The sequence below is a fragment of the Nanorana parkeri genome, unplaced genomic scaffold, assembly GCF_000935625.1.
Source record: "Nanorana parkeri isolate BGI_ZX_2015 unplaced genomic scaffold, ASM93562v1 scaffold963, whole genome shotgun sequence".
Taxonomy (NCBI): domain Eukaryota; kingdom Metazoa; phylum Chordata; class Amphibia; order Anura; family Dicroglossidae; genus Nanorana; species Nanorana parkeri.
In genome coordinates this window covers 645,805-658,566 of record NW_017307231.1, presented here as the reverse complement: position 1 = coordinate 658,566, position 12,762 = coordinate 645,805, and the positions used below count along the sequence as shown (strand labels likewise).

The 12,762-nt window shown below is 46.5% G+C and overlaps 1 protein-coding gene across 1 annotated transcript in view; it reads right to left on the bottom strand.

Moving 5' to 3' along the window:
• Nucleotides 1-2,743: 2,743 nt before the first annotated feature.
• The window catches only part of LOC108795374 (integrin-linked kinase-associated serine/threonine phosphatase 2C-like), a 16,857-nt gene continuing 6,838 nt past the window's right edge, over nt 2,744-12,762 (bottom strand). The window contains exon 3 of the mRNA XM_018566617.1: nt 2,744-2,865. Coding sequence (XP_018422119.1) covers nt 2,744-2,865 — 122 coding nt within the window. The remainder of the gene's footprint in view (nt 2,866-12,762) is intronic.

The following is a 12,762-nucleotide window of genomic DNA, read 5'->3' as shown; positions in this document are numbered from 1 at the left end:
TGCAATTTGTGCGGTGAAATTGAGCTCCGGTTATATTAAAACCCTATGTCAGAAATGCATTGGAGATCTTCTTAGGGAAGAGTCTGCTGCAGCCAGTAGCAACCTGTTGGTTTCTGTTAAGGAGGAGTTATCGGCTACGTTTAATTCCTTTAGGTCTGTTTTAGAGGGGTTCCGGGCTCCAATTCCCACAGTTGCTTCTACCCCTGTGCCTTTTTCTGCCTCTGTCCTGGCTGCTCAGGGGGGGCCGACGGGATCCTTACGGCTTTCTGAGCGGGAGGATCTTAGCGAGCCCGGTCCTTCTCAGGGTGGTTCATCATCCGAGGAAGGGAGTGTCAAAGACGATGTACCTAGCTCTTCCAGGTATAAATTATCCTTGGAGGATGTGGATGAATTACTGACTGCAATTTATGGCACGTTAGAGATCCAGGAAGAGCAGGTGCAGTTATCCAGATACGACCTTATGTATCAAGGTTTGCAGCTTAAGAAATCTAAATGCATCCCGGTACATAAGGTCTTGTCAGAGACTATTCTCAAAGAGTGGGCTGAGCCTGAGAGAAAGCCTCTGAAGTCAGGAAACCTCAAGAGGAGGTTTCCTTTTGATGAGGATCCAGCCTTGGTGTTGAATAAATCTCCTAAGCTGGATGCTCTGTTAGCTAGGGTATCCAAGAGATCTGACTTAGCATTCGAGGACATGGGGGTTTTGAGGGACACCATGGATAAGAAGATTGAGGTTCTTTTGAAAAGAGCATGGGACTCTTCTTCAATGAACCTTAGACCTGCTCTGGCTACCACATGCGTGGCCAGGAACATGGAGTTTTGGCTCTCGCAATTTAGAACGCATCTGCTGGCGGGTACCCCGGGAGCACAACTCTTGGAGTCACTACCTGTGCTCTTCAAGGCGGTAGGTTATATCGCAGACGCATCAGCAGAATCTGTGCGGATGTCGGCCAGATCTTCAGCCCTTATTAACTCTTCCCGCAGGGCCCTGTGGTTGAAAGCATGGGAGGGAGATGCGGCCTCAAAGCTGAGGTTATGCAATCTCCCCTTTTCAGGTGACTTGCTTTTTGGGGCAGAGTTAGAGAATATTCTGGAGAGAACGGCTGACAAGAAAAAGGCTTTTCCAGAAAAGAAGAAAAAGCCTTTTCGGAAATTTTTTCGGAACCAGAAGGGTAGGCCTCAGGAAAATAAAGGGGACAAGCCCAAGAAGCATTGGACGGGTCAGAAAGCTAAAGGAAGAGGGGGGATTCTGTTTAACACACCCTCCCAGCCTCAGCCAAAGCCCCAATGACTATCTTCTTCCAGTGGGAGAAAGATTGGAGGCATTCTTCCCTCAGTGGTCAAGGATTACCTCCAACCAGTTCATACTAGGCCTGATCAGGGAGGGTTACAAGCTAGAATTCAGCGGTATTCCTCCCACAAGGTTCCTAGTCACGCACCTCCCGCGTCAGGGAGAAAAGGCAAGGGCATTGTCACTCTTGCTGGGAGATCTGGTGGATCAGAGAGTCATTTCCAGAGTTCCGGCTCCGGAAGAGCGGAAGGGGTTTTACTCTCACGTTTTTTTGGTATTAAAGCCCTCAGGCCAGTATCGGTTGATACTGAATTTAAAGCCCCTGAACGTGGTCATAAGGTACAAGAGGTTCAGGATGGAGTCAATCTTCTCTATAAGAAACATCCTGCAGCCGGGAGCTTACATGGCGTCTCTGGATTTAAGAGATGCTTATCTCCATATCCCAATACACCCAGCCTTTCAGCAGTTCCTGAGACTAGCGGTAAGGATGGGTTCAACTGTTCACCACCTCCAGTTCAGGGCTCTGCCATTTGGTCTCTCTTCAGCACCTCAAATTTTTTCGAAGGTGTTGGAGGCTCTGGTCCCGTTACGGTTACAGGGAATAAATATAATTCCTTACCTAGACGATATCCTCCTGTCGGCACCATCCGCCGGGCAGCTTCGGAGGGATTTAATGGTGACCCAGGATTGGCTTCAGGGGCTGGGATGGATTTTGAATATCCAGAAATCCAACCTAGAACCTTCTCAGGTGATTGCTTATCTGGGGTACATCTTGGATTCCAACCAGCAGAGGATTTTCCTTCCTCAGGAGAAGGTGGTCAAGGTCTCCTCGGCAGTCAGTCGGCTTCAGTTGAGTCGGGCGGTGTCACTATGAGTGGTGGCTTCGGTCATGGGTCTCATGACCGCTTGCCTGCCGGCGGTAAAGTGGGCTCGGTTCCACCAGAGACCTCTGCAACAGTTCTTCCTGAGGAACTGGAATCGCTCGCAAGAGGGATTGGACGTTGCTTTTTCCCTCCCCCCCTCAGTAAAGAGAAGCCTGTGGTGGTGGAGAATTCATCCACACCTTCGGGCGGGTCTGGAGTGGAGTTCTCAGGCCTCCATACGCTTGACCACAGATGCCAGTGCTTGGGGATGGGGAGCTCATGTAGCGGAAAGGCTAGCGCAGGGTCGCTGGTCTCTACTAGAGTCCAGAAGATCCTCCAACTGGAGAGAGTTGAAAGCGGTCGCGAATGGAGTAGAAATGTAATAATTCTGGCAGACATGAGGGATAACACTGCATTTAAAACTTTGCTGCAATCATGACATGAAACTGATATGTCCTATTATCGATATGACCTAAGCTCAGACTTTGATAAAAGAAAAAAAATCTAGTGTATTGGGCTTTTTCTCTAAAATACAAACACAGAATGTGTATATAAGTATGATCAGTGCAAGCACAGCAGGCTTACTAGCTACTTACACGTCAGCTGGCATAGGCTCACATTCCTGGGCAAGGTCATAACATATTGTATGAGCATCTTGCAGCTCTTCCCGTTCTCCCCGCCGCTCTGCTACATGAGCTTTTAAAGCCAAGATTCCTAAACAGAAATACAAACACAGCATTATTAAAGCAAACCACTCGGTTCTTTTCCAAATTATCAATTTGAATACCAAGTATATGCATTCATACATTCCTGATATGCAATATACAGCAACAGTATCATTAAAAAAGCCTTAAAGGGGGGGCGTGGCTTCGCTATGGCCGCGAGCGGACGTCTGTTGTAAGGCTCCGGCACCAACCCCTAGACCAGCGACTATAGAACCTCTCCTAACACCTCCATTGTGAGCCATATGGGTCGCAATATGCAGCGGGGTTCTCGCTCGCAAGAACCGAAGGTCCCCTCGACCAGAAAACGAGCCATTGAGACCTTTTTTCCCAAAGCAGGGCGCGCTGCTCAGACGCCGTGTGGATCAAAGATGGCGTCGGGCAAGGAGAAACGGGCTCCCTCACTGCCCCCTTCCTCGCCTGAATCCCTGCAGTCGGCCCGCACTAGTGGCGGACGGGAGTCTCCTGATCACAGTGACATGGAGGGTGAGGATGCGGACATACCTACCTCGTTCCGTAAGTACTTTGCGCTCCTGCCCACTAAGAAGGACATTGCAGGCCTGTTCCACAAGCTGGAGTCTGCCCACAAACAGGATATGGCGGAGCTGCGGGAAGGCCTCCAATCTTTCCACCAGCGCCTGGACTCGCTTGAAAATACCATGCCCACGATCTCCTCGGCCATCGAGGAGCTGCAACAAGCTGCTCAGCACCACGATACAACCCTGCACACTATGTGGTCAATGATTGATGACCAGGAAGACCGCAGCAGACGTAATAACATCCGTCTCAGGGGTATACCTGAGGCCACTGGTACCCGGGACCTCCGGGCCACTGTTGTTGGCATTCTCAATACTCTCCTTGACCGTCCTGTCACCGAGCATATAGAAATAGACAGGGTACATCGTGTACCTGGGTTCTGTAACCCCAACGCCACTCGCCCTCGCGATGTACTATGCAGGGTGCACTATTATGTCTTCAAGGAAGAAATAATGAGCAAATCGCAGGCTGCTGGCCCTCTGGATTTTGATGGTGCACCAGATCTATCGAGGCGCACCCTTGCCAAACGGAGGGCTCTCTGTCTGCTCACTACGAAGCTACAGGAAGCTGGGCTACCGTATCGTTGGGGTTTCCCGTTCTCCCTCTCTGTGTGAAAGGACGGCAAGGTCCATTTCTTCAGGACACCGTCAGATCTGCAGGCCTTTGTCGCAGCCTTGGGCATACCAGAAGTCACCATAGAAGCTTGGCCAGATCCCCCCTTGCCAATTCTCACTCGCATGCCGAGCCAGGACCAGTGGCACATGGTTACCCCCAAGCCCCGCAGAGATCGGAGGTCCTCATTCAGACCCACTCCGCGTTGACGTCTCAAAGGTTCCAGTTGGCGGCTCGGCTCCCTTTGGGAAGGTTTATATTGACCCTGTTCTCATGCTGACAGCCTGCTGCCATGTTCGGGCTGATGTTTCAGAGGACAGTGAAGATTGAACGTATTGGGCCTGTGGCACGATGCGTCCCAGGGACGCTAACGCTATTGTGTTGGGGCACATGACTGTTGGTCATATCTTACTACCACCGGCTATATGAGATACTGTACATTTGTTATCTTACAGTTCCGTATCTATCTCAGGGTTCTATGTAATGTTGCCTGCCCTAGCACATACTAGTGCGCCACTATCCTTTCCATTCTGCACATGGAAGGCTATGCTGTTTTGGACTGTTATTCATCACAGGGTCATTTATGCTTTAGTTCTGTTTCAGTTAAAGGTTCTTTCATATTGTTATGCTATTATTGTGTTTCATTTGCTGGTCAAGGGGGCTCCCGGACCATGTCGCATTCCTCGCCCCCGTTAGACTGTGCTCCTACAGCCCCACATTGGAGCTGGAGGACCACATTGTGGGCTTTGTTCCCTCTCTTGAGCGATAACCTCTCGCTGGGGTTCTGTCCCTCAGTATGTTTTGGTTCTTATTATTCTCTTGCTGACTCTTCTCTTTATTTTCTTTTCCTCTCTCTCTCTCTTCTTCTCTCAGGTCTCCTAAGGGTATGTCCATTGATTATCTCGCTCTTCTCCTTACTTAGGTACTTATGGCGTCGGTGAACGTATGCTCCCTGAATGTTAAGGGATTCAAGATCCAAATTTTGTTCCTACAGGAGACTCATTTCCAATCCTCGGTTGCCCCGAAACTACCCACCAGACATTTTGCCCTGTGGCACACCAGTAATAACCCAGTAAAGAAATCTAAGGGCGTAGCTGCGGGGTTCCATTCCTCTCTGCCAGTCACGGTCTCTAAAGTTGTGTCGGACCCTGAAGGAAGATATCTCTTCCTACAATGTCTAATATATCAGAAGCCCTTTACTTTGGCTAACATTTATATGCCTAACACGGGTCAGAAGAAGGCCTTCGTGTCTGTCATGGCCAAACTAGAGAACTTCATGGTGGGGCATACTATTGTGGGGGGGGATTTTAATTTCGTTATTGACCCTACACTAGACTCCTCGGGGAAAACACATATTTCACTACCTTCCTTAAATATGGTACATAAGCGACTACGGGCATTGCAATTAGTTGACATTTGGCGCACACTTCACCCTACGGTAAAAGACTACACGTTTTATTCTGCCCCCCACGCCACGTACAGTAGAATTGACTACTTCTTCACGTCCCATTCTTTGCTTAGTTGGCGACCGAGCGCGTCTATTGGCCCTCAAATTTGGTCGGACCATTTTCCCGTCTTCCTTACTTTTTCGATGCCGGCACGTTTAAAAGCTCTCCCTCCTGGAGGCTGAATGAGTCGCTCATTAAGGACCCCCTTGTCTTGGACATCCTTAGATCTGCGATCCGAGACTTCCGGGCACACCACTCGACAGATGAAACCCTACCCCCTGTACAGTGGGAGGCACTTAAGTGCGTTCTGCGTGGTATCCTGATCCAGCATGGGGCTAGATTAAAGAGGGAGCGGGCACTGCGCATCTCTCAGCTTTTTACGACATTAGCAGATCTTGAAGTGAAACACAAGGCGTAGTTCTCCCCAAGGAGGGGAAGGATCCCTCCGTTTGTTCTAGCTATAGACCCATCTCCTTTAATTAATTTGGATATGAAAATATACGCAAAAATTATCGCCAACAGACTAAAAACCCACATCCCCTCCCTGATCCATTTAGACCAGGTGGGCTTTGTCCCTTCCAGGGAAGCCCTAGACAACAGCTCCAAATCCCTCACTCTCATGGCCTATGCACGTGCCCATCACATCACGCTTTGTCTCCTGTCGGTGGACGCAGAGAAGGCCTTCGATCGCCTCAGTTGGACTTTTCTGTCGGCCACCTTACAGCAGATTGGCATTCCCTCTAACCTATTGAGTAAAATCCTAGCCCTCTATCACACACCCACGGCCAGAGTCAAGATTAACGGCATATTGTCCGACCCCGTCACTATCAACAATGGCACCAGACAGGGTTGCCCGCTTTCCCCCTACCTTTACATCTTTGCGATGGAACATCTGGCATCTGCCCTGCGCTCCAACCCTGATATTTGTGGAATTGGAGGTAGAGAATTTAAATTAAGCTTATACGCTGATGATCTCCTTCTTTATATCACTAATCCCCTGATTGCTTTTCCCTCCCTGATGAAAGAATTTCAGATATTCTCCTCCCTGAGCAACTTTAAAGTTAATATGCACAAGACTGAAGCCCTCAATGTTTCCCTGCCCCAAAACAGTGTCCTTGAGCCAGTCCTTCCCATTTGTGTGGTCCACTCATGGCCTGAAATATTTGGGGGTCAGGCTCTCCTTGCATGGGGCGGCTGTATGAGTTGAATTATGTACCCTTACTCACGTCTATACAGCACAAACTTAAGGAGTGGTCCCGGTTGAGTCACTCTTGGTTTGGTCGGTTGGCGCTATTTAAAATGGACATATTGCCCAGGCTCCTTTATGTGTTTCAGACGGTCCTGATTACAGTGCCGAATACATTTTTCTGTATACTACGATTTATCTGGTCTAATTCGGCGGCTCGTATACGGTACACGGTCCTGGTTCGTCAGAAGCAACACGGGGGAGTGGGCTTACCCCATATTGAAATGTATTATAAAGCTGCCCTGCTCACTAGACTAATCGACTCAATATCCCGTTCGCAACACAATCTAGGGGTACAGCTGGAAGCGCTGATATCGCCCATCTCTCCCTCCTCCCTACCGTGGATCGACCCGGCATTCCGTCCAGCACCGGGATCCCTCTCCTGCTGTTTGCCCCCACTACTCAGAGCATGGGATTTACTACTCAAAAGGGACTCCTTTTCCTCTTGACCGGGGCCTCTGACGCCGATTATGGGCAACCCAGAGTTCCCCCCAGCTAAACAGAGGGAGAAGTTTCTGGGATGGCGGGAAGCAGACTTCACTCCCATCTGCTCGGCCCTCACGGCGGGGGGCTTGCGCACTCTTTCTTCAATGCTGGAAACGTTCCCTCCGTTACCGGGGCGCTGGTTGGAATATTTCCAACTCAGGGACTTTTATGCCAATCTGGCCAGACGCGCTGACTTACACAGGGAATTGTACCCGATCGAGAGATTATGTGTAGATACTGATCCTCCTGGACGAACCCTATCGACTATATATGACCTACTGCTACGACTCTCATTCTCAGACGTACCCAGCTTTTTTTCTGACTGGGCAAGGGACCTGTCATGCACCTTTTCCCCTTCGGACATTGACAGATCGCTTGCTTTCACGCACAAAACTTCGATAGCCAGTAGAACCCAGGAGCGCAATTTTAAAATCCTGTCCAGATGGTACTATTGCCCGACCCGTCTTCGAGTCTTCTACCCACAGGCTTCCGACCTGTGCTGGAGGTCCTCTTTGCAGCCTGGCTCCATGTTGCATATATGGTGGAGTTGTGCTGGAGTTTCCAAGCTCTGGTCCTCCATCTTCTCCACTTATGAGACACTGACGGGCGTGGAAGTGGAGGGTACACCACAGCTGGCCCTTCTCTCCATGTTCCAGGGCTCCTACAAGTCAATCAAAAAAGGCTTGCTTCGATTTTGTGTACTGGCGGCTAGGGCGGTGATACCGAGGCATTGCAAATCCTCTGAGTCCCACCATGAAGGAATGGATTGATGAGATGCAGTCTCTCTGTAGGACTGAGGAACTTACAGCCAATCTCTATGATCGCTACTCCCAATTTTATGAGGTGTGGGGTGTATGGATACACTTCTGTACCACAGCTGCCTTTTGTGAACTACTTGCTAAATGATTACACTGGCTTTCTCCTAAGAAGGTAGTTAGGATACCCGGATGAGTCAGTGAGAGAATGGGCATACCCCCTCCTGCATCAGTATTAATATGTACTTGATATATATGCTTGGCTACCCTCTCTTTCTCTTCTTACCTTCTCTTTTCCTCTCCTGCCTTTTTCTTCTTTCCTATTTACTTTTTCTCAGTCTCTGCACTTCATGGTACAGATTATGAAGTGTGTAATGTGCCTGGTACAGTGCTATGCCGAAGTACGCATCATCACCTTTATGCCATCTTGAGAGGAGGTTAACTCTATATGCAGATTATTTGCAGAAGCTATGGGAACCTCATGGTGCGTACCTACTTGATAGTACAGCAACATTTGCTATATCTACACTGTGCCTGCCTGTTGTACTTCGCTATTGACCAGACGTGCAGATTTTGTATTTGTATTTCCTGTTTTATGTCTGTGACTGTTGTCTGTATGACTTTCTCCAATAAAAACTATCTTTAAAAAAAGCCTTAAAGAAAAACTCTGGTCAAAACCTTTATTAACCCTTGCAGTGTAGTTACCCACGCACTGTAAGTGTTAACTGCTTGTTTTTGTCTAGGTGCTAAAAACAAAAACATTTTTATACTTGCCTAAAGCTCCGAGCCGGCTTCTGCTTCTTTGGCCTCTGAAGCCTGTCTTCTCCTGCATGCAGCCTTGGAATGTTCCTCAGCGTCCTCACGTCTATACGCAGTGTGATGATTTAGGGGACCTTAGACCATTGCAGAGGAGGGGGGAGAGATGCTGGAAGGAAGAGCCAGCTGGCTCCATGATTCAGAGTATAACCATTTTTTTTTTCCTTTGCGAGCCCAATACAACTGCAGGGGGATTTAGTAGGATGAGCGGCAAAATCACCTTCGCCGACCTCCCCTGTACAGAATGAACTCTGATCTGACCATATTTCATGTTACACCCTGAATATGGATGCAACATGAAACATGGCCAGAAAAGTAACCAGTCTTTTACAAAAAACTTCCCCTGTCATTATGGTTTTAGATGTAGCATTGCAATATTTTTACTGCAAACATAAACTACTTCCCTAACCACATAGGTGAGGGGTGAACAAACTAATTAGAATGAAGCAGCCTGTTATCCCATGCGACACGCCGGGAAAGCTCTTGTTTGAGGTGGCGGTCTGTCTCCTGACTAGTAGAGTATTGAAACAAGTTATATGGAAAGCCCCTTCTAGAGCAAACAGTCATCCAGCACACACTACAACAGTTCTACTTTCCTAATGTACAGGAGGTTTTCAGAGGCTGTGTGTTGCCTCCTACTGGAAGAAAATGTAATGGACGTGTCAGTTACACACAAGTAACGATTCTTGAGGTCTACTACTTCTCTGTTCCAGCAAAACGTGTAGAACAAATGTAAAGCAGATTAATCAGATTCCCAATTTTTTTTAATAAAGTCTTTATTTACATTTTTGCAAAAAAAAAAAAGAATATTAAAAAGGAACAAATTAGTAGGGATAACAATTTAGAAAAATAACAAATAGGTAAAGGAAGGTTCTATCACAGATTCCCAATTTGACACCCCTTGTGTGCTTTGTAGTGGCGGGGTGACTAGGGTGTTCTATAGCTTCCTCGCTTGTGTCTGTAAAAACATTCAGCAATATTCTCTGCCACAGCAACTAACTCCAGATACCGATCATTTTCTGACTGAGGAAGGTCCAAAGAAACCGGTGTTTGTTCACACGGTCCTCTGCAGCTCTCCCAATCATATCCTTCTGAAGGTGCCCATGCACCTTACAATTATCTGCAGATTTTCTGTGGTCAGATGGAAAAAGTGCCACAGATTGGCCCAGGTGGAGATTACTCCATCCACACAGTTAAAGCTGCCCACACACCTTACAATCATCTGCAGATTTTCTGTGGTCAGATGGAAAAGGTTCAACAGATTCCTCCATCTACGCTACACTGTGTGGATGGAGTAATCTCCACCTGGGCCAATCTGTGGCACTTTTTTTCCATCTGACCACAGAAAATCTGCAGATAATTGTAAGGTGTATGGCCAGCTTAAAGGACAGGGAGAGAAATGAAAGAAATAAAAGAGAAAGCTGAATAGAGAATGGTTCTCTGGGCAGACGTATTACCTGTCTTCATTGAGACAGCTTTAAACATGTACTAATAAACAGAGAGACAATCAGAGGATGCTTTATTCTTCCCTGACACTATTTATAATGTCTGATTATGGCAGACTCCTATTTTACCTTTTTGAAGGCTATACAAGGCTATGTGATCCTGTACTTATATTGTGAGTTGTTGGTTCATTTATTTCACCAATTATATATGTTTTAATCAATAAAGAATTGATAAGTAATCAGTAGATGATGAAGGTCAGCACAGCATGCACTAAGCATTAAAGTGGCATTAAACCCTCAGAGTTTTTAACATAAAACAATACTGTAATGTGTGGCTTACTGTAATCCATGGTAGTTTCCCTTCTCTTTGCTGCTCTTCCTTTTAAATCTGTATCTGTTCTCATGCTGGGCAGAACTTCTGTTTTGCAGCAGACTGCCTTGTCTCTGGAATGGATACATGGTGTCTGTGTATTAGTTTCTATAGGCTTGAAACCTGAGCCAGCACTACAGGAAGAGGCCCTGAGCTTAAAAGGGAAGTTCTCCCCGAGCATGAGAAGACATGAGGATTTAAAAGGAAGAGAAGGGAAACAACCATGGATTACAGTAAGGCACACATTACAGTATTGGTTTATGTTAAAAAATCCGAGAGTTTAATGTCACTTTAACCCTCTGGTAGTTACTTTATCAATCTCTACATTTAAAAACATGAAAGAGAAATCTTGCTAAAATAAAAGGATATAAAAAGTTAATTCAAAGAATGAGTGCACTTCTAAAACAAACAAAGTGTACTTATTCTTTAGGCCCCTTTAGGCTGATTTCATGGCTCCCTCCCTCCACGTGCAGATGAATATGTGCCACTTACAGAGGGCCCGATCTTGGTTGGTTGTTTGTTGACATCCTGTAGCGCATGTCGTCTCTCTCTCTCCTGGCCACGTCATTGATTTCTATGGTTCTCCCCTCCAAGTCAGGAGACAGAGGTAGATGTCCACCGCAAGCCCAACAAACAACCGAGGCCAAGCCCGTTGAAACTCTGTAAGTATTTATCTCTGCATGCGGCAGGAGCGGTGACGTTACCCTAAAGTTCTCTTGTTTTAAAGTGCACTTATCCTTTAACTTAAAGTGACACTAAACTCACGATTTATAGCTTAAAAATACATTCAAGTATCCTAACTACTAACAAAAATGTATCTTATTTGTGTATCACTCGGCTGTAGATCCTCAAATCATCTCTGAATTGGTGCTGACACTGTCCTTCCTTCTGGAGGGTGGATACCTTTGTTCCCCATGGTCCCTGTGTGTGTTGTAAAGTAGTCACCGCTCCAAGCTTACTCCGGTGATGGACTACAATCTCAATACAAATTAGTAACCTAAAGGTGACATTATAGTCTACCACAGGAGCGAGCTTGGAGTGGTGGCTACTTTACAACACCCATGGACCATGAGGAACAAAAGTAGCCACCCTCCAGAAGGAAGGACATTGTCAGCACCAATTCAGAGATGATTTGAGGATCTACAGCCGAGTGATACACAAATAAGATACATTTGTATTAATAATTAAGGTACTTGAATGCATTTTTAGTGTCACTTTAAACACTTAACAGCTCCAAATATGTAAACAACATCCTGTGATCTCCCTTTAAAGTGGAAACCCCCTAGGAATATTTACACATTTCCTAAAGAAATAAAAATTAATAGACTGATGTCCTGTTACTAAGAGGATCTGAGGATCTCCAGGTAAAAAAAACTTTGAAACGGATTCGCAAAAATATATATATTTTTTTAAATAGAAAACTTTTAACAGTGAGGCATGATACTAAACACAATGAAACATAGATTTTAGGTTTATATACACTTATGTACATTATGTCCTTGGAGGGCTACAGGTAAAACAGGCTGGTCCAGACTTCTCTTTGCCTGGCCACAGGCTATGATTGCTAACTCTACCCCCGGGTCATAGGCTCAGGCTGTATTCCGAGTCTTTACAACTCTCACAGCTGAGAATAATTCTCACCCCCAATCATTCAACTGGCAAATGTCAAATCTTCAGTGGCCAGGAGAAGCTCTGGCATTTGACAACTGAATATTGTGCTGAGACTTAGCAACAGAAGGGGTGGGCGTAATCTCAATGCCCTGTATGAAGCCTGACGTTAGTACTTGTCCTGGAGAGGATCCTGGATACTAACAGATACCACAGTATGTCTGTACTGTTACCACTTATGTGACTTTAAAAATGTTGCGACCCAGACAAGTTCACTTTAAAGTAAATCTAAAGCCAAAACCTTTTTTTAGTTTTGGATTGAGTACAGAAAACGTAAAACCAGTCAGGTTTTCTTTTTCCAGTCTGTGTTCCATTGGGGAGATTTCCACTAACTTCCTGTTCAGTATACACAAATAGAAGTAACAGGAAATGTCTCCAAAGTGTGGGAAGTCCCCTCTTAAGCTGGGTACACAAGGAGAGAATTTAGTCTGATTCAGCAGGAATAGGCTGAAAGTCGATCCTTTGGTGACCCTGTCCCCTCATCAGAAGTCCATCATTAGATCGAC